The sequence below is a fragment of the Euprymna scolopes genome, chromosome 7 (genome assembly GCF_053919585.1).
Source record: "Euprymna scolopes isolate OS-2025 chromosome 7, ASM5391958v1, whole genome shotgun sequence".
NCBI classification, from domain to species: Eukaryota; Metazoa; Mollusca; class Cephalopoda; order Sepiida; family Sepiolidae; genus Euprymna; species Euprymna scolopes.
Genome location: NC_136488.1, coordinates 142,751,538 through 142,775,024, shown reverse-complemented (window position 1 = coordinate 142,775,024; position 23,487 = coordinate 142,751,538). Strand labels below are relative to the sequence as shown.

Below are 23,487 nucleotides of genomic sequence, written 5' to 3'. Positions count from 1 at the left end.
AATTGAACCATATTGATGGTTCAGATAAAAAAAAAAGAAGAATAGGCGGCACAAAGTCGGCAGCAAACGGTTATTGTTTCATTGTTTTATTGTTTTGAATTTGTTTTTAGTATTATAAAAAAAATGTATTACTTCAAGAAATATTTATTGATTATTTTTTAGTATTATAAAAAATATATTATTTTATGAAATATTTATTTATTTATTTATTTATTTTTGTGTTATTTTAGTGGAAGATCAAAGATGGGATCTCATTCAACAGATCACAAAACTTGAAACAGGAAATCAATATCTTCAATCACAACTGAACATGTTGCTGCCTTCTTGCATTCCACAAATAAGAGGTAACAAAGTATATATATTTTTTTTTTTTACATCATCACTAATTTTTTACATCATCACTAATTAATGCAAAGATATAAGATTGTAACAAATTGTATCTTGATAATTACTTATCTGTATATTCTATATCTTCTATATAACGATTATAAAAGTTTTTCATACATACTACTTTATCTGATGAATCAATATTTGATTCGAACTAGCCATGTTATTCTTTTTTTGTTACCTATGACTATGTACTTTTTAAAATTAAATTTTAATTAAAAATGTATTTTGCTTTAGTTTCTTTGAAATAATAGTTATTCCAGCTCGGATGTTTTTTTTTTAACATGCGGCCATTTTTCACTAATCACTCTCCTAATTTTAACTGCTTACATTATTAATAAAAAAAGTTTTTACATTCATTTCTTTACTTTTGGCAGAATCAAAATATCATTAAAAGAAATTTTTCTTAAAATTATTTTTATGTCATGAATTTAGATTACACAAATTAATTTTGAAAACAATGTATGTATACATGTATATATATATATGTATATATATATATGTATATATATATATGTATATATATATGTATACATATATGTATATATATATATGTATATATATGTATGTATATGTATATATATATATGTATATATATATACGTATATATATATGTATACATATATGTATATGTATATATATATATGTATATATATATTCAAGCAAATATTATTAAATACAACGGAGACTTTTTTTCTTATAATTCTTTTTTTTAATTTTTCAATTTTTCGTATTGTCTTTTTTGTTTCAAAATCAAAAATATTAATAAAGGATCCATACATGTTGCTGTTACGAGCGCTTTCGATTCGTCCATGAATCATCATCAGGTGTTAAAAATACAGGATTGCGAAAATGAGGATTGAAAATGAAAACTAAAATATATATAGTCAGTGATGAGTTAAAATAAAAGTCGATTAAGAATAAAAGTCGATTAAAAATTCGAGTGTTAAAACCAGCAAGTTCGTAGACACCATGTACGAAGTCCGTCCAACACGGACTACGCAAGACATTTCAGAACGTTACTACTTTTTTGAAATGCAATGTCATTTATATTAGGTTGAAGAGTTCTAATGTACGACGCTTCAAGAATCTTTAATTTTTTTACATTATTTTCCCGTTGTATAATTTTTGTGTTGTCAACGAGGACCTTTCTAACATTGGAGGGGGGACAGCTATGTTCTTTTTTTAAATGTTTGTAAATCGCGCTTGTGTCGTTAAGGTGCATAGTTATTCGCCGGGACAACGTTGTTGTTGTATGCCCAATGTATGTATTATTTTTGGAGTTACATTCTCCAATAGAGCATTTAAATTTATACACAACATTGGTTTCTTCCAACGCTTTTATCGCTGGTGAAGAGTTGTTTTTAACCACAAGGTTTTGTGTTCGAAATTTCCTATAATAGATAATAAATTTAATTTTAAAATTACTATCAACAGGCGTCAAGTATCTTCGTATAATATTTTTTATTGCATTTTCTTCGATTCTGAAATTAGGCGTCATTTGATTTTGGTAAAATATATTAATGGGGTTTGCATTGCGGTGTTGGCTAACGTTATTATTCTGGTTATCGGAAGATTGTAGCATTTTTTTTATTTGTTCATCAACAATGTAATTGGGGAAATGATTATTGATGAGTACTTGTTTAATGTTTTTTATTTCAATTAGCAGTGCTTTTTTTGTGGAGGATATCATTTTAGCGCGATTTAGTAAATTGTTTATTATGGCTATTTTGTACCTTTGTGGACACTCACTTTTAAAGTTCAGGAGGCTAGAGTTTATGCTAGTTGGTTTTTTATATACAGATGTATTACAAGTGTTATTAGACGTATCAATAAGGACATCAAGAAATGGAATTTTATTGTTATTATTTAACTCTACTGTGAATTTTAAAATTGAATTTTCTTGAAAGAGGTGCTGTAATTGGTGTATCTGTTCATCATTTATATATATATATGTATACATATATGTATATATATATGCATATATATGTATGTATATATATATATGTATATATATATATGTATGCATATATGTATATATATATGTATATATATATGTATATATGTTATATGTATATATATATATATATATATATGTATATATATATGTATATATATGTATATATATGCATATATATGTATATATATACATATATGTATGTATATATATGTATATATACATATATATGCATATATATATACACACACACACACACACACACACACACACACACACACACACATATATATATATATATATATATATATATATATATATATATATATATATATATATGTTAGTGGCTTGACAAGGCCACAGGGGAGACAACCAAGCAAAAGAATCTGAAGCAAAATTCATCCTAAAGCAGCAAAACTAAAACTGGCTTGCTAAGACACTATATATATATATATATATATATATATATATATATATATATATATAAATGTATGCTAATTTGGGAATATTTTATTTGAAAAATTTGGGAATATTTTATTTGTTTTTAACCAATTGTCATAAAATTTTAATCATAGAATGGTATTATAATCTTCTAAAAGCTTTCAAATTTTCATATAGAACCAAAGATATGAGCATTTCAATATTCCATTTGGTGACGAGTATAGTTATATCCATTTATAGATATACCACTTTTTGGGGTCAATTTTATAAGTTTGAAATCTTGGCAACTACTGAGCAAAATTTAACAAATGATGGTTATATATATATATATATATATATATATATATATATATATATATATATAGAGAGAGAGAGAGAGAGAGAGAGAGAGAGAGAGAACGCCTAGATGGGATTATCGATTTTTTTTAAGTGAGAAAGTTCATCCTCCTAAATGGAAGTGCAAATTCCTGGTTTTCTGTGCCACGCATGCCACAAAGTTGTCTAGGAAATTTTCGCTTGGAACGATGAACAGGTCCAAAACTTGGACCTCAAACATCTATATGTCAAAGTCAAAGTCAGAATTTGGATTTTACTGTTTTCTACTAGCAATCTAATCAGGCCTGCTGTTGAATTATGGTCTATCACTTGAGATGTAGAGATTAAAAATTTTATAAAAATCCTTCTCTTGCAAACAGATTTATTTTTACTGTGGCAGTAGAAACTTCTGGAATTGTTAGCCATCGTTCAGTTACATTCCTTCGAACGATTCGTGATATTGCAATTAAAGGATGTGCCTCAAGAAAAACAGAATTATTCTTGCAATGCGTGTCACCAACAGTTTCCATTATTGAGGTTGTTAGAGGATAGATTCCTCTTTCATACATTCTCTCTTTAAGAAATTATTTTATCAATAAAAAAATTCAATTTTTACTTAATTCTTTTAGATGAAGATTGATAATTCATATTATTTTGATTATACAGACTACTGTTCTCCTCTTGAGTGTTATTTTCATACGATTTTCTTAAAACCCCATTGCAGACTAATTTTAAACTTCTACAAGGTCATGGCTGACGGACTGAATGCATACTACTCGTGTGAATTAAATGAAGAGTGCTGTTTGAAATTCTGTGTGGGTTCTTGAGTTCAACAGAAACATTCCCAAGTTCGACAAGATACACCTGAATAAGGTCGTAGATTATATCGGCTGAAACGTTGTGAAAATAACACTCAAGATAAGAACAGTAGTCTGAAGAATTCAAATAATACAAAAACAAAAAAAACATTTCAAGATTGTCAAAAAAAAAAAAGGAAAAAATATTTTGAATCCAATTTTGTTTTATTAGAATATTCAAGCTTAAAGGATGCAAACAAAAAGTACCATCAGGAATTAATGCTGCTTCAGCAAAAGATTGAACTTGTGAAGCGGCAGAAAGAACTCAATAAACACGAGAAAGAACTTCAGGAAATCATTGCTAGTCACACACGCAAACCTGTCCAGGTAAAGCCTTTTTCTTTTTTCCATTTAATGATGTCTATTTCGTAAAAAAACATAAAATACCAGAAAGATTTTACACCAAAGTTCCATTCTAAAAAGATATAGTCTTTACATGACTAAATTTGTTTTCTATTTAAGAATTATGTGAAATATAATATTTATTTACAAATAAGGTGTTGCAATATTTTTGGTATAATTATACGGGTAGTTATTTACCTCCCTCCCACTGTGGGGGGATATGACACAAGGTAGGCAGAATCGAGTCAGCATTTCTAAAGGAGCATTCTGGCATGCAAAATATGCCTGGGCAGCATTGTCAGCATTCCTTGGTGAGGACGTCTCAAAAAAACAATAAACTTTTCACTCAAAAGCCGAGAGCAAGGCCTAGAAGAATGGACCTCCTAGGTACCACCGCCCTGGACAAATACCTCAACCCAACAGATAAAAGGCCACCAAAATGGCTCAGATTCTGACGGACTTCACTTCTTTGTAAGTGCTTTTTTAGTTTCTGGAATATATAGACGACAATGTTTTGTGGATTAAGTCAGTGCAGGGGAGGTATGTCAGCTTCCTCCCGGTGCAACATGGTGGGTTCCCAACTAAAGCAGGTAATCGGTTTGATGGACGAATGAGTGATTTCACTGATTTGGATGAAAATAAAAGTATTAGAAGTATGGCACATTCATTAATCCTCATTTAATTCTGGGCAATATTGCATCTCCTTGCTAGTTAAGTATACACGAACGAATTTTGTATAATAGAGTGTTTACTCAGAAGCTGAGAAATGGGAGTCTTGAATCGAATCATACAAAAAACTCAAAAAAGGAAAATTGTTACCTCTTAACTAAACAGTTAGCATTATAAGGTGGGAATCAAGGGTAAGTTGAGCAATCAAGAAAAAGGAGTGGCACCGTCCCCTACATCTCAGTGTAGCAGCCAGTGAAATGGAGCCTTCTGATCACTCTCGACTACGGTCTATTTTATTTTTAGAAACGAATCTTGGTACTAATTAAAACACCTGTTCTATAATTCTATGTTCATATTGATACAGAACAAAACATTCATATTAATAGAGATCTTATTTATTTGTTTTCGTTTTGCGATATTTTTTTTGAATGAATTCAATTATTTATATAAAAGTGCATTTTTACCTAAATGTGAGTTGGGAATAATTTTCCCTTTGACCAATTTGGTGCCCCAAAATGGGGAGCGGCAGAAATATTGTTTTTATAATATAATTATCCACTGACACATGTTTCGTTGTCTAGATTCATATAAATATAAATATATATATGCATTAATGAATATTTTAACGTTTGTGCTACACACGTAAATGTCCTGAATGTAAATTGTTCTTTAGTGAAAATGAGGAAAGTTAGTTTCTCTGTGCTCTGCTCTAGCGTTATTTTCGTGGCAAGTGCTCGTCTGAGCTCCAGTCTATGGCTCCCCTTGCCAAACTTTCACAAAAATACTCGTCTAGCTGAAACCACTATCGATAATTTTCCCCACTCTTTTTCTGGGTTTAAATCTAAATGTGGATTCCATGAACAAAGCTTCTTTCTTAGAACTGCACACCCGTGGAACTCTGTTCTGTTTGCCTGCTTCCCAGCTGACTACAATATGGTTGTCTTTTTGTCCAACGTAAACAGGTTTTTGATAAACAGCCCCCTTAAGTAATCCAATTTACCAAATTCTCACTACTAACGATTACTACGATATTGTCTCATTGACTACCGCACACTCATTAACCTTTATCCTCGAGTGACTTCCGGGCCTTCATAAATGATGACTCCTTTGTAAAAAAAGAGAAAAGCCATATAAGTGCTTGACATGGTATGATAGCAGTTTCACTGTGAGAATGTGTGTGTGTGTGTGTATGTGCGTGTGTGTGTGAAGACTGCCAGCAGACACCTGGCCTTACAGTAGGAAGTGGCAGTTGGCAAGAAAGCAGGTATTGCCTCATTGCTGACTATTTAACGTCTGTCTTCTAAATAACACTACTTGCTTCTCTTAACCGTGTAGAGATTTACTTTGTCAACAATCATTCAAGCTAATTGAAAACAAAATATGATTGACAACTGGTGTATAAGGATAAAGTGTACTGTATGACAGATTTTCCTAGTGTCAAGTGGGAGAGTAAAAGTAGATGCTAGTTAAGGGTGAAAACTCCTCCATCATTTTTTATACTTATAAATAAAAAATATTAAATATTGATCAGCAGTAAACATTAAAATCTATAAAATTGATTAAAAATAATTATTTTTTAAAACATGGTCCAATAATTGGTTGGCTGGTTGTTTTTGTTTTATGCCATATCAACCCTTTTCAGGTTATTTAATGCCGAATCCAAAGATTTTGAAGAAAAAATTTTTAATAGAATATATTTGTTGTTTTTAAGTTTGTTTCTATTTAACCCATAGTTGGGACACTAACAGGTACTACCACTCCGGGTCAGAATGGACCTGGAAGCAATGATAATTAAAGGGTGGCTCCACACTCCCCAAAGCCCGCAAGCTGGGGCCTTACCACTGGATATAGTTTAAGGTCATAGTCCAATAATTAATAATATAAATTAATTAATAAGTTACTGATGAAGCAAACTTTTTTTTTATTTACCTTTTGTTAGTAAAACTATTTGTGTCAAAGACAGAGGGGAAAATCTGACTTGACTTCTAAGATTTAAAGAAAAGTCAATCATATTCTTAAAGTTAAGTCGTTATATCATTATATCCGAAAAAAAAAAAAAATCGATATTTGATTCTGCCTTGACAGTGAATTACAGTGATAAAACAAAGACTGTTGGATATTTATGACAGAAAGTTGGTTGACACATCAGGTATAGATTGCAGTTTATTTGTACCAAATATGATTGGGCTGAAGAAAGGATTGTAAATTTTTCTGTGAGTGAACAGCATTTTTAGTGTCACCTTGTAAATACTAGCTTTTCTAATAAATACACACTTTTTATAAATACTCATTTTTCATTTGTTTTTTTTTTGTTTTTTTTATCAGTTTAGAACAATTCCCAAACTCACTAGCAGCAGAAACATACTGCCTTTCAGAAATGAAGTGTAAGTTACTTTATTTTAATATTAACAAGCATATATGGTGTGTGTGTGTGTGTGTGTGTGTGTGTGTGTGTGTGTGTGTGTGTGTGTGTGTGTGTGTGTGTGAGAGAGAGAGAGAGAGAGAGAGAGAGAGAGGAACCTTGCTGGATACTATTTATCCTGTAATATTAATGCCAATATTAAATCTTTAACGTTGAACTAAGTTCATTAAACTCTATTCAAACTATACTTTTTACACTGAAAATTTTTTCCGGCAAGAACTATAGATCTATATGATATGAATATTCCAAGCCTGCAAATATACATACTACAATTGGATTTGCGGATATTGCTCAAGTTTCATTTCGATCTTTTTACAGCATTCTAAATAGATCTTCATATGTTGACTTTGAGTTGAATATCATTTATTTATCTTTATATAATTATAGATAGTCCATATGAAAGTTTTTTTTCCTCTGTGGATAAGATCCATTCTTTGAAACTCCATGGAACACTGAAAATAATTTGTTCAAATAATACATGTTATAAATTCTAATTTGCAAAATTTTCACTTCATATACCAATGAGCATTTTCATGTGGATATGATTTTCCTATAATTTTTAGTATTAATATCTATATACCCACTGTAAGTTTTTACATTTTAAATTCTGAACTATATATATATATATATATATATATATATATATATATATATATATATATATATATATATATATATTTATTTATTATAATTATATATATATATATATCATTATTATAATTTTAAATTCTGAACTATATATATATATATATATATATATATATATATATATATATATATATATATATATATATATACTAGCAGTTCCGCCCGGCTTTGCTCGGGCCCTATATACTGTTCATAAGGTTATGTGCATATGTATATATTAAAAAGTGTGAATATGTAAAGTAATGCATTTCTGTATAATAGTCTTCCTTAACTACCATAGAGAAAAGACAGACAGACATTTTCACTTTTATATAGATAGATAGATAGATAGATAGATAGATAGGATGCACTATATAGTAATGATTTAAAAAGTATAAAAAAGACTCCACCGAGGATCGAAACCAAAACGTTCAGCTCACGATTTATTTTGCCTCTGCCGTCAATGACTGGGCTATGAAAGGCTAAAAATTAAAACATAAACCAATAGCTACTATGTTATGCATTCGTAATGCCAGCGTTCACCTGGCAAATTTCATTTTTTAAAATTTTCACACTTTTGCACCGATTTTTCCGGCCTAAAACCCAAATATAAAGTTTTGTATGGATTCAAATACCTTATATATGAAGTTTCATGTCTGTAGACCAAAAACTCTAGGAGGAGTTGTGTAGGCAAAATATGTTCAACAAAAATATATATATATATACATAAATATATATGGAAACAATTTTGTGTTTACTATAAACTTTTTACGCAAATATTATGCAAGTATAAATCATGTAGAATATCTGCATGAATATAATTACACGTAATAGTTAAATAAAGATGATCATCCTATAAGAAAAACGAAAAAGCTAATAGGGAATTAATTGAAATGAATGTTTAAAAAGAATATGCAAATTAGCTAGATCTTCTGCTAGTGAATGCAATTCCACGACCCATATATAAGAAAATTGTATTTTTTTTTTTTTAATAAATAGGAAAGAAGGTTTTTAATATTAATATCAATACAGACAAAAGAAAAACGAATTTATAGGAGTATATATATTATGTGACGAGCCTGTGTGAAAGGGCTCAAGAATTGTATGCCAATGTCTAAGTCAGGCCTACCTACGACAAAAATGAGTTCGCCCAAGGACTATAAATAGCTGATACCAGAATCATTCGGTATGCTCTGGTAACGCGTTGTATTGAGTCATTGTGTTCAGATCATGGCGAATCATTGGAGGTATTTGGGGTCGAATTGATGGAGTTGTTCAGGATCGTGTTGTGTTGAGTCATCGGAGGTGTTCACGTTCAAATCAACGGAGTTATTCAGGATTGTGTAGTGTCGAACTGATTGAGGTGTTCTGGTACGAATTTATCGTGTTGATCAGGATTGTGTCAGGTCGTGTGGACGAAATTGATCGGGACTGTGCTGCCACATGTGATAACAATTAGTTTTGGGGGGGGAAAAGAAATTCAGAAGAGTGCTCAATTATAAGGAAAATCTGAAAATAAGAGAGTATTATTTATATATTTTTTTTTTTGCGGAAAGTTTTAGATAAGTCGTTGGTACCGTCGGTTTCGAACCCGATAATGAGGGACCGTTTCAGATACCCATATCAAGCTCTCTTCAGCCAATACTCATCTCCTTATATATATATATATATATATATATATATATATATATATATATATATATATATATATATATATAGCTCAATTTACCAACATCTACAAAGACATAACTGCTCCCTTTTGATCCAAGTTCATAACACTGGAGTAATACATGCCAAAATTAGGTTTTAAATTGTTTAAATACTCAAAGTTATCTGCATCAAAAACGAACATTAATAATATTACATATGACACCGGTATTTTAAATGCTTAACCTAATACAATACAATTTTATCCTGCATCGTTAATTCTGGCATCACAAAATTTCAATTTTCATATCTTTCTTGCAACAGGGTGAAAATGTTCTCTCAACATCTAACTTCATTGGCCCCCTTCTCAACTACCTTGTTGAAATACTCTCTTTTTTCCAGATTTTCTTCTTTTTTTTTTTGCTTTTTCACCTGATGATGATTCGATGAAGAATAAAAAACGTTCGTGATACATATGGGGCCTGCATTAATGTATTGTCAATATCAAAGAGCAGCACCTGAATAGGGTGAAGCCTTATTCGGATTAGCTGGAACATGGTGACCGAACCAACATCTTTTATAGCATAATCAACACATCGCTCAGACTGTAAGCTATACATAAGGGGTTCCCAACCTGAGATGATCGCATCTCCTGAGCGTGTGAAACGATATTCCAGGGGTGTGAGAAAAGTTCAGATTAAAAATACAGTTGTTACTCTTTTGTGTGTGTGTGTGTGTGTGTGTGTGTGTGTGTGTTTTCCGTTTTCTGTTTTCTTTGGCAATGTACTAATTTTGTTATTTAGAAAAAAGTAAATTTTCTAAGCATTTGAAAATTAGTCTTTGTACTATATTGCATTCTTTATTGCAATTTAGCTATTCGTGTTATTTCTAGTTAGACATTACTTTTTAAGGTTCATTCCAATATTAATTTATGGCTACTTTTCTTGGCTACTTTTTTTCCTTGCAGATTATAAAGTTATGATTATAAAGTTATGATTATAAAGTTATGATTTTCTTTTGATAAAATATTAGTCAAAATTTGCAAAACTTATCCCTGAACACTATATAATTTTTTTTTGATGGGGGGGGGAGGTTAAGGGAAATATCTTGAAGGGTGCGGACCAAAAAAAATATCATTGGGAACCACTGATTTAGATGATGGCTTATAACTAGGTCCATGACAACAGAATATTCTTATCATTGTTTTGACTCTCGAGTATATATTCCACACACTTAGACACAGTTAATCAGCCGAGAACCACATCACTCTATATAAAAGCATATAAGATGTCAACGGATACACACTCGAGAGTCAAAACAATGAAAAGAATATGCTGTTGTCATAGCCCTACTTATAACATATCCATTCACTTCAAAATTCAACACTCAAAAAAAAAAAAAAAAAAGACGGAATCTGATTTCTTTACGATGTCAACCTCCTGCCAGTTCTTATCTCCAGCAGATTATCGAGATCAGGGGTTCCAAACTTGGGGTGTTCTCACCCCCTGGGATATGAAATTATATTCCAGAGGTGCAAAAAAAGGTTTAGATAAAAAATGGGCTATTCTTTCTGTTTTATTGCTTTCATTTTAGGGTTGAGTTTATAACTAAGTAAATTTTCTAAGCATTTGAAAGTTAGTCTTTCTACTATATTGTACTCTTTATTGCTGCTTAGCTATTATTGTTATTGCTAGAAAGACATTATTTTTAAAGGTTCATTCCAATATTAATCTATGATTTGTCCCTTGGCTACATATTTAATTTTCCTTGCAAATTATATCTATATAAATAAAACACTAGATGTATGTATGTCTGTGTGTAAATATTTCACCGCTAAACTCTTAAACACTGAAATTAACAGGAAATTGTAACCATACACCAAGGATGGTTTATAATGAGTAAAATCTTTGTTTGGATGGATGGATGGATGGATCGATGGATAGAGAACGTGTACAGACATATGTCTACAAGTTGAAATGCAAAATGTTCATTTTAACTTGTCAGCATATTTTTATTAGCTATAAGGGGTTTAATTTTTAAAGCTGTCTGCTGGGTTAGCTCGCACGGTAGGGAACGTTGCTGGAGTGCTAGAAATTTTGGTTTTGATTCTAGCTGATGGCACCCAAGTCATTTTTTTTTTTACTTTTGAAATCAGTACTATGTATTAGGTACAATATAATATTCAATAGGGAATTGGCTTTGTAATAATAAATACGAAATTTGCATGAATTAAAATATATTTAAGCATATTTTATGACCGGCAAGGTCAACTGCTCCAACCCCTGCTAGTTAAAGAATAAAGCTATGATTTTCTTTTGATAAAATATTAGTTGGAATTCACAAAAATTATCCTTGAACACAATATAAATTTTAGGGGATGCAAGGTTTCGGGGGGAATTTCTTGGGGGGGGGGATAAACCAAAGAAAAAGTTGGGAACTATCGTTATGCATCAATACTTACAGTTAAAAATATTGAAAGCTTATTATAACAGGTTTTTTAATGGGGGAAAAATGCTATTCTGTAATCAGGTTAATATTAAGATATGTTTATATTTAGGAAGGTATGGCGCATCCGTAGTAGAATTAGCAAAAATTAAATAAATTAACATCGGATGAAAAGTCAGATGTGGAGAAAATATATTTGAATGGCAAACCTATTGATGTTGTTCAGAAGTTTTGTTACTTGAAGCACAAGAAGGAGCTGGTGATAGAATTATTGCAAGAGTTAGATGGAATAAGCTCAGAGAACGTCTGCCATTGCTAACCAGTAGAGTGTTTCCACTGTTGACTGAAAGAAGAATCTATCAGTCATGTGTATGTAGTGTGATGATTAGGGCTATGACAACAGCATATTCTTTTCATTGTTTGGACTCTTGGCCTCGGCAGAATAGAAGAAAACCAAACAGAAATTACAACAAGATCACCTTAAGACGTCAACATAAATTTTATTAAAGTAAAAAAGGTCCATGTTGCAAAAGATGTGTCGGCTTTAGCTATCTGCCACTATGGGCTGATAACGTCCCTGAAGGGAATAATAGTTCGTCTTTGATAAAGGCTGGGTTGAAATTCCCGCTGATGAAGAAATGCACAGGTTGGAGATGTAGAGGTGTCTTTCTAGATAAATGCTGTTAGCTGGGCATACACAAGGAGTCCTTGTAGAATCAGTCCAATGGCAGACAAGTCAGGTCAAACCGTAGACCTTAAATTCATCTTGACAGACATTAAATTGTAGCACAAGCGTGCAAATATAATTCGCCCTACTTAAGGGCATTGGTGATTGCAATGATAATGTTCTGCTCTACGTTTAGGCATTTAAAACGTCTTGAAGCAGCAAAGTAATTTTGCTGCCTCGATTCGATTGAGAAATCCATGTGTTTCCAATGCTACATCTTTTTGGATTCTGATTTGAAAAGGGGATTTGGCGCCGAGGACATTTTCGCCAGTTAGTTATAACATGCAATTTTATTGGTTAAAATAAATCCGTGGGCGGAGAAACCGTCCAATAAAAAGCTTGCTTATTTCTGCAGAATTTCTTACACTCTCGAGTATATATCGGACACAGTTAGACACAGTTAATCAACCGAGAACCACATCACTCTATATAAAAGCATATAAGATATTAACGGATACACACTCGAGAGTCAAAACAAGGAAAAGAATATGCTCTTGTTATAGCTCCAATGATGATGTATCGAAGTAAAACCTCGCCAATGAGTGTTGCAAATATGTGTTTGGTCAGTACTAAAATAAGTGACCATTTGGGAATACCAGGTGCTGTATGTTCTCTCTGCTTATCTCGGCATTGTCTCCCATCATCTTGGACTATTCCTTGCTACTGGAATTAAGCAGTGCTGACTTAGGAGAGGAGCGGTTAGATATTGCACAACTCTTGCTTAACGATTCAGCGTGTCTTATTCATCTTCCATTCAGGATGATCAGATGGTCCTTGTCATTCCGATCGACGAACATCCATATGTATGGCAAGAAATGGTATGAGAATGATAAACTGTATCAACGTAATGTTAGTCTTCGAGATAGGCTTAGATCTGAACAGTGCAGGAATATGTGTGCAGAACCAGAGACTTTGTTGGTATGGTCACGTTAAAAGAATGGTTGAGAGCTCTTGTAGATGTAGAACAGTTGAGGTAGCAGGATCGGTTGGCTAAGGATGGCCAAAGAATATATGGGAAGAAGCGATAAAGGATGGACTTGGGAGGAAATGGAGATTAATAAAGACCTAGCCAGAGATAGATTAGATAGTGGAAGTCAATTTCTGAAAACCATAAAACACATGCTTAGGTTTATTGCTCACACGGAAATGAATGTTTTTGTTTAGCACACAATTGAACTATAATTCTTGACTTTCGAAATTTAATTCAAACTTTAATTCAAGCTATTGCATAAAAATAATTTTATAAAATTAACAGTAGGTTCTTTGATATGATAGGGGCACATTCGAAATGAATGTTTTTGTTTAGAGCACAATTGAACCGTGATACTTGACTTTTGAATTTTAAACTTTTATTCAAATCATTACATATAAAAAATAATTGTATAAAATCAACAATAGGTTATCTACGGTTCAATGTAGACAATATATTGTGGACTAAGTAACTGCAGGAATGCACGTGAAGTTTTCTCTCAGTGCACCATGATGGGTCCCCAACTAGAGCAGGCAATGAATCGATTTGATTGAAAAATCGATGACAATAAAAGTATGTTGTGGAATATTTGTTGATCTTCATTCAATCCCAGGCAACATCGTGTTGTCTTGCTTGTTTCAAATTATTAGAAAATAATAAAGCAAAAAAAGATATCTAAATTCTTTTTCTTTTATTTTCTTTCTTTTTTTTTTTTTCTCCAATACCAGACTCGATGTATATGTTCATTGTGATTTCATCAGTGGATTACCGCTGGACGTTACCCAATGTAGTGTGGTCCTCCATCTCTTCAGTGAGAGTTCCATGGTGAGAATTGAAGGCATCCCAATGTCACCTGTAAATTGCATCATGAAAAGAAACCCAGACAACACCTTCTGCGGAAGAAATGACCCCTTTGAAGTTTTTGCATTCATTGGAAAAAAACAAAAAATTGCAAGGTGCGTTTTTTTGTTTGCTTTGTGTGATTTTTGTACCTTTTTTGCATTAGAGAGTAATTTTGATGCTAAGGCGTTATTTACCATGTAGATTACACGTTAGGTTAGAGAAAGTTTTTGTTTTAATAGTCAGTATAAATTTAAAATAGAAATTGCTCCGGACATAGCATTAAGCCACTTAATGTAAGGAGCTAACAAAAATAAAAGATGATAATCGCAAAGACAGGAAATGCCTATTGGCCTTAGTTTTGAAAAGACTAAGGCTATAGGCAGGAGGAAAACAGTCAGCAGGGAGGAGATTTTTACAAAACTGCAGTAGAATAGGATGTTGTATTAAAATGATGTATTGGAACAACGAATTGATGAAAACCATTAGAATAATGAGTCAAACGAGCTGAAACAAAGGAAGCAGGAAATATATCAGACAATTCTGAAGAACACATGTCATAGTAGTATTTATAGAAAAGACTGAGGTTAGCAACATCACGTCTGTGAAAGAGAGGGTGCAAAGAAGAAAGGGTTGGGCCAATAAAATTCGAGATACGTTTCTGCATCTTATCAAGAACCTTCAAATGGGATGGAGATTCGATAGTCTAAATATCCATGCAGATTTGTAGCAATAGAGAACAAACTCAGTTGTGAAAAAATGTTCTTTAACGGCAAATTATGCCATGTCTAATCATATAAATTATTTTTATCATTTCTGATGGCGCAGATAAAAAAGTATTGACGTTTTATTTAGAGCAGAGAAACGGTTGGAACCAAAGCTAACATACATCTAAACACCTGAATACGGAATTGATAATTAAATTACAGAAGAATGCACGAGGCAAACAACCAGTGATTGTTTGCTGAATTAATATATTTAAATATTTTCTAGAATTTTATTGGACTATTTTGAAATGAGTAATTTGTGTATTTATTTTGTTTATTTGCAAACTGTTATCCTCATCTTCACATTTTGGCCAACTCATCCTCTGGCCTTCTTCAGATGATTAACCACAACGGAATAGGAATGCTGAGTCTCATAACTGTATCCCCAGTAATTATTGCCTTTCATAGTTGTTGTTGACTCAGGACGTTTTGGCCAACTAATCCTCTGGCCTGCTTTGGGTAGGATTGAAACCTCTATCTTCAACGAATGCTCACCTGGAACTATAGAGACTCAACACCTCAATCCACTGCGTCACAGGCCCCAAAAGGACGTGGTGAGATAACAACAACTACGGAAGGCAATAGTTACTGTAGATACAGTCACAAGACTCAGCATTCCTATCTCGTCATGGTGAAACGACAACAACTATGAAGATGAGGATAACGATCCGCAAAAAAAATGATTAAATATTTTCATCGCTTAAAATCAATTTATTTCCAAGTAAATCCCAGCTACGAAGAAAAAGAAAAACGTATGGCATCCAGTGATATGATGTACATGACGTTTATCTCTACCACGACTGGAAGATGTGACAAAAAGTTGGGAAAGTTGAATTTAAAAAGCCACAAAGACCGCTCTTTTTGTAAAAAAATTTTCAAGTTTCTTTGGGTCAAGAACCAAATATCTCAAACAATCGTGAACATTTCAAGATCTTTAATTTTGTTTTGAGGCCTTTTGCATGAGTAAATTTATTTGTTTTGCTTGAGTAAATTTTTTTTTTTTTGCTTCAGAAAATTTTTTTTTGCATGAGTAATTTGTTTTTTGCATGAGTAAATTTTTTTTTGCATGAGTAATTTTTTTTTGCATGGGTACATTTTTTTTGCATGAGTAATTTTTTTTGCATGAGGAAATTTTTTTTTGCATGAGTAAATTTTTTTGCATGAGTAAATTTTTTTTTTGCATGAGTAAACTTTTTTTTTTGCATGAGTAAACTTTTTTTTTGCATGAGTAAATTTTTTTTGCGTGAGTAAAATTTTTTTTTGCATGAGTAAATTTTTTGCATGAGTAAATTTTTTTTGCATGAGTTAAATTTTTTTGCATGAGTAAATTTTTTTTTGCATGAGTTAAATTTTTTTGCATGAGTAAATTTTTTTTGCATGAGTAAATTTTTTTACATGAATAAATTTTTTTTGCTTGAGTAAATTTTTTTTTGCATGAGTAAATTTTTTTGCATGAGTAAATTTTTTTTTGCATGATTAAATTTTGTTGTATGAGTTAATTTTTTTTGCATGAGTAAATTTTTTTGCATGAGTAAATTTTTTTTGCATGAGTAAATTTTTTTTACAGGAGTAAATTTTTTTTGCATGAGAAAATTTTTTTACATGAATAAATTCTTTTTGGATGAGTAAATTTTTTTTGCATGAGTAAATTTTTTTGCATGAGTAAATTTTTTTTGCATGAGTAAATTTTTTTTGCATGAGTAAATTTTTTTTGCATGAGTAAATTTGTTTCCATGAATAAATTTTTTTGCATGAGTAAATTTTTTTTGCATGAGTAAATTTTTTTGCATGAGTAAATTTTTTTTGCGTGAGTAAATTTTTTTTGCATGAGTAACTTTTTTCTGCATGAGTAAATTTTTTTTGCATGAGTAAATTTTTTTACATGAATAAATTTTTTTGAATGAGTAAATTTTTTTTGCATGAGTAAATTTTTTTGCATGAGTAAATTTTTTTTGCATGAATAAATTTTTTTACATGAATAAATTTTTTTGCATGAGTAATTTTTTTTTGCATGAGTAAATTTTTTTACATGAATAAATTTTTTTTGGTGAGTAAATTTTTTTGCATGAGTAAATTTTTTTTGCATGAGTAAATTTTTTTTGCATGAGTAAATTATTTTTGCATGAGTTAATTTTTTTTGTATGTGTAAATTCTTTTTGCATGAGTAAATTTTTTTTGCATAAGTAAATTTTTTTTGCATGAGTAAATTTTTTTTGCATGAGTAAATTTTTTTTTGCATGAGTAAATTTATTTGTTTTGCTTGAGTAAATTTATTTTTTTTGCTTCAGAAAATTTTTTTTTGCATGAGTAATTTGTTTTTTGCATGAGTAAATTTTTTTTTGCATGAGTAATTTTTTTTTGCATGGGTACATTTTTTTTGCATGAGTAATTTTTTTTGCATGAGGAAATTTTTTTTTGCATGAGTGAATTTTTTTGCATGAGTAAATTTTTTTTTTGCATGAGTAAACTTTTTTTTTTAGCATGAGTAAATTTTTTTTTTGCATGAGTAAACTTTTTTTTTGCATGAGTAAATTTTTTTTGCGTGAGTAAAATTTTTTTTGGCATGAGTAAATTTTTTGCATGAGTAAATTTTTTTTGCATGAGTTAAATTTTTTTGCATGAGTTAATTTTTTTTTGCATGAGTTAAATTTTTTTGCATGAGTAAATTTTTTTTGCATGAGTAAATTTTTTTACATGAATAAATTTTTTTTGCTTGAGTAAATTTTTTTTTGCATGAGTAAATTTTTTTTTGCATGATTAAATTTTGTTGCATGAGTTAATTTTTTTTGCATGAGTAAATTTTTTTGCATGAGTAAATTTTTTTTGCATGAGTAAATTTTTTTTACAGGAGTAAATTTTTTTTGCATGAGAAAATTTTTTTACATGAATAAATTCTTTTTGCATGAGTAAATTTTTTTTGCATGAGTAAATTTTTTTGCATGAGTAAATTTTTTTTGCATGAGTAAATTTTTTTTGCATGAGTAAATTTTTTTTGCATGAGTAAATTTGTTTCCATGAATAAATTTTTTTGCATGAGTAAATTTTTTTTGCATGAGTAAATTTTTTTGCATGAGTAAATTTTTTTTGCGTGAGTAAATTTTTTTTGCATGAGTAACTTTTTTCTGCATGAGTAAATTTTTTTTGCATGAGTAAATTTTTTTACATGAATAAATTTTTTTGAATGAGTAAATTTTTTTTGCATGAGTAAATTTTTTTGCATGAGTAAATTTTTTTTGCATGAATAAATTTTTTTACATGAATAAATTTTTTTGCATGAGTAAATCTTTTTTGCATGAGTAAATTTTTTTACATGAATAAATTTTTTTGCATGAGTAAATTTTTTTGCATGAGTAAATTTTTTTTGCATGAGTAAATTTTTTTTGCATGAGTAAATTTTTTTTGCATGAGTTAATTTTTTTTTGCATGGGTAAATTCTTTTTGCATGAGTAAATTTTTTTTGCATAAGTAAATTTTTTTTGCATGAGTAAATTTTTTTACATGAATAAATTTTTTTGCATGAGAAAATTTTTTTTGCTTGAGTAAATTTTTTTTTGCATGAGTAAATTTTTTTTTGCATGAGTAAATTTTTTTTGCATAAGTAATTTTTTTGCATTAGTAAATTTTTTTTGCATGAGTAAATTTTTTTGCATGATTGCATGAGTAAATTTTTTTTCATGAGTAAATTTCTTTTTTGCATGAGTAAATTTTTTTTGCATGAGTAATTTTTTTTTTGCATGAGTAAATTTCTTTTTTGCATGAGTAAATTTTTTTGCATGAGTAAATTTTTTTTGCGTGAGTAAATGTTTTTGCATGAGTAATTTTTTTGCATGAATAATCTTTTTGCATGAGTAAATTCTATTTTTGCATAAGTAAATTTTTTTTTGCATGAATAAAGGAGGAGGAGGAGAAGTGTTATCTCATACAAGTAAAACAGGGTAGTTTATGCATCTAAGTATGCTTGGAGGGGACATCCTTATCATTAGAATTGATGGACGTGCCTTTAACATTTTTGTTTCATTTTTACTTCAGTTGAAGTTCAAAGAAATCAAGGGGCCCCTTCCTGGAGCTACACTTCATCTCTATGTGAGACACGTAGATATTCGAATATTCCATAAAAGTTTTTCTTTACATCTCAAACACTGGGTTAGTAAAGAAGTTGAGAACATAATTCTCCTCTCTCCAATGGACCATTTCAATATGTATTTTTTTTTTGTGGTCTTTTGGTTTTTTAGATTTCAGGACAAAAATTCATCTAGTCTGGTAGAGTATCCAGCTTCATGTTGTTACTTGAGGCGACATCACTTGGAGAAAATGCACCATTTATCGTAAAAGTCAATGTGGGTTAGCCATACCAAAATCTTATTTATGTCGTGAATACTATGTGATTTTGAATATTTAGTCAAGGCTTGCTTGTAGTGAAAATTATCCTCATGCCAGGTTGTTTGGGCAAACCCCTGTACAAAGAGACCTTAGACACTCAAGGATAGTGTCTAGCAGGCATTCAAGTTCTCTTCATAAGCATTTAAGTTTTCTCCTTTGAATTTCTTTTTTTAAAATTTTCTTATCAGTTGGAGATGTGGCATCCTACCGAATACCAAACATTTACCCACTAACTCAGATATTCCAACCTTTATTAAGATTCTGACCTTCCCTTTAAGTGCAATTGTTTGAATCTCTCTTGAACTTGGTTCACTGGATATATTTTCCAGTTGCTTCTATAAATACTAAAATAATAGAGAAAGTGTGGCTCATTGTATTCGTTGCGGTTGATTATGTTTGTGTCTGGTACCAGACCTGGGTTAACAACCCTGAAGACTCTAGTGATTTTAGATGCCTGCTTGGCAGATATATTGAGATGGTTACTAATCTTCTCAACAAAAAGTGGTTGAGTTGATGTTGTAGGCAAAGAATGAATTGGGTAGTCTGTCTGTGGCACCAAGTGTTGTGTGGTGTACGCGTCCCAGGATTGAACTCCACATGCTTGACTTTGACAAGACACCAAGATGGAATAAAAATATTTAATCTGAAGGCTTTGAGTTTAAATATTTTATGATAGAGAAGAGGTGGGAGCCATTTCACCTGGTTGTATATGCTTTTTTGATCATATTATCGACTGAGCATATATTCAAGCCACTGATAACATGATATTTCTTTTTACTGCGATTGTATTTAATGTTCCTATTTAGTTGCCTCTCCACCAGGGCAGAGTTAGACACTAGGTCGGTTTTTAATGTGGGGGAAAATCCAGCTCCCCAAAAAGGGGCTCTCTGGATAGAAACAAAAATAAACATTATCTCAGTCGTGAAAGATTTCCCCTCCACCTACCGAGAACAATAAATTGAAGTGTAGCATCAGAAGAACAGATCGTATTTATTTGCTTCCCCACGAAAACAAATTAGACACAAGGTTGTTTTTAATGTGAGTGAAAACCAGCTCCCCCAAAAAGGGGGCACTCTGGCAGTTTCCAATTAAATAGTAATTGTCTCGGTATGAAGAGTTTCCCCTACATTGACCAAGGACCAATTACTTAAGTGTAGCATCAGAACAGATACTACACTTTGATCTTGTTTATATAGTTTATTTTCTCATGAAAAAATTTTGCAATTAGATTATGAATAAATTAAAAAAATAAAAGCAAAAAATCACAATCGTAAACAAACTTAGGCACAAGGCCCTATGAGAAGTTGGGGAGGGGGGTACAGGATCTTTGTAACTACAGTTATTATGAAGAACTTTTGGAAACTTACTCTTGACTGGCAACATTTACCACAATACCTCATTCACTTTGTGGAGCCTAATCTAACTAATAAATCCCCAGCGTTTGAAAAAACGTATTTACAATTTGAAAAATCTCTCTCTCTCTCTCTCTCTCTCTCTCTCTCTCTCTCTCTCTCTCTCTCTCTCTCTCTTTGCACGTGTGTGTGTGTGTGTGTGTCTGTGTGTGTCTGTGTGTGCGTGCGTGCGTGCATTTTTTTTTTTTTTTTACTACACTGTGATCTTGGCCCGAAAGACTTATGGTATTTAATGTTATTAAATTAGCATTGGTCCAAATATATCACGATCTATCAATACTTTGTTGAGGGCCCTCTTGAAGGTGCGACAGCACATATTTTGCCATTTTTATTACGGACAACAAAGACAGGGATGTCGAAACCTTTGGATTGTCACACGGTTCCGTGATTCTCTCTGCAACCATACTTGTGATTTTTGGCATTGATGTCAATTTGGAGCATTTTTTGCTATTAATGAGTCACCATTTATCAAGGCCAAAAATACTCAAGGATAAGAGTTAATAACATGGATAGCTTAGCAGTTGAATGATGATAATCATGGAAGGACAGAAAATCTCCACATACAACCATCTACATAACAGACGACCCAGAAAGCAGCAGTTCTTCCCCCTTTATCCATTGAAGGCATTGCCAGGGCCGCTGCAAGAAAGGTGGGCTCTCTCTACCGTGCTAGACAACTACTAACACCCGAAAGTATCCTGTACCTCTATAAGGCCACCATTCGCCCATGTATGGAGTATTGCTGTCACATCTGGGCTGGTGGATCTGCTACTAGTCTCTCGCTCCTTGACAAGGTTCAAAAGAGAGTCGCAAACCTGATAGGTCCTGAACTGGCATCTAAGCTTCAGCCTCTGTCCCATCGACGAAATGTTACATCCCTCTGCCTTTTCTGCAAGTATTTTAGTGGTGAATGCTCTGACGAACTGCAATCACTTGTGCCCCCACGACGTGAGCACCCTCGACAAACCCGACAGGCTGCTAAATCCCACTCCCACACTGTAGAGATCCCTAGATGTAAAAGATCTTTTTACTCCAATAGTTTTTTCCCCAGAACCGCTAGACTCTGGAATTCCATTCTAGGTCCCTGCTTCCCCAACAGTACTGACGTGCAGAAGTGTAACGTGAACCGACATCTTGCTGCCCAAATCCCTACATTAGTACCCCAGTAGTTGTTGCCCCTGATAGTAGCCCCCTACACCAAAGTGGCAATTTGCCTTGTTTGGGGTGAAAATGTAATAAAAAAAAAAACAAACATCGCTTACGTAATGTAAGTACTGAAAGGATGAAATTGAAAGGAAGTAAGAGTTCTGAGGTTGTTGAAAGTAATTTACTTTCTACTTTTAATGATTTAGGTGATTTGGGTATTTCATTAGTGAAACTGAGCATTTGGCTTAATAAATGGGTTATTATGCAGAATAGGCACCGTGTTATAAAAATAATTTTTCAGGCAGTTCATGTAAAACATTAGAAAGTATCAAACAAAAGAGTTTTTGTGTGTGTGTGTGTGGGGGGGGTTAGGGTTAGAAAGTATCAAACAAAAGAGTTTTTTTTGTGGGGGGGGGGGCGCAAACGCTGGATAATTTTTTTAATGAAAAATATATTATTTTTGTTATTACGAAGATAATTCAATGAAAAGTCAATTTTAAAAATTAAAATAATATTTTTTTTTTTTTGTTATTACCTAGAAAATACAATGAAGTGGACATTTTTTTTTACGAAACTTTAAGAAAATTTTAAAAATTGAAAATACAATGAATTGGACAATTTTTACGAAACTAAAAAACTACAAAAAAAAAATACTATGAATTAGACAATTTTTTACGAAACTTTAAGAAAATTTAGGAACTTAAAAATACAATAACTTGGACAATTTGTTACGAAACTTTAGAAAAATTTTAAAAATTAAAACTACAATGAATTGGACAATTTATACAAAACTTTAGGAAAATTCAAAATCAAATCACGAAAAAAAAAACATTCATTGTAAGGTAAGTTTCATGAATAAATATTGATTTTTTTTAATAACAAACAACTGGAAACAAACAAAAATTTGAATTTTTTATATGATCTCTTTTTAAAGATTTTTTGTTTAAATCAAATATTATTAATTATTAATAATGAAATATCTTTTTATTATTTTATATAATAAACAAATAATAGCAAATAAATGTTTTATTAAATGACGTTTGCTGCTGTGATTCTATTTGCTCAGCATTTTGGCACCTTCCGGTGTTTTATGTAAATCACCCAGAATATTCTGATGATGTTAGGGCTTTTATTTT

At 31.4% G+C, this 23,487-nt stretch overlaps 1 protein-coding gene across 7 annotated transcripts in view; it reads left to right on the top strand.

Annotated features, from left to right (window-relative positions):
* LOC145280013 (uncharacterized) overlaps positions 1-23,487 on the top strand; it is a 183,187-nt gene that overhangs the window by 56,052 nt on the left and 103,648 nt on the right. For all 7 annotated transcript variants that reach the window (XM_080131649.1, XM_080131648.1, XM_080131646.1 and 4 more), the window contains 4 exons: positions 231-344; positions 4,130-4,284; positions 7,294-7,352; positions 14,535-14,762. In XM_080131649.1, the coding sequence (XP_079987775.1) occupies positions 231-344; positions 4,130-4,284; positions 7,294-7,352; positions 14,535-14,762 (556 nt within the window). The remainder of the gene's footprint in view (positions 1-230; positions 345-4,129; positions 4,285-7,293; positions 7,353-14,534; positions 14,763-23,487) is intronic.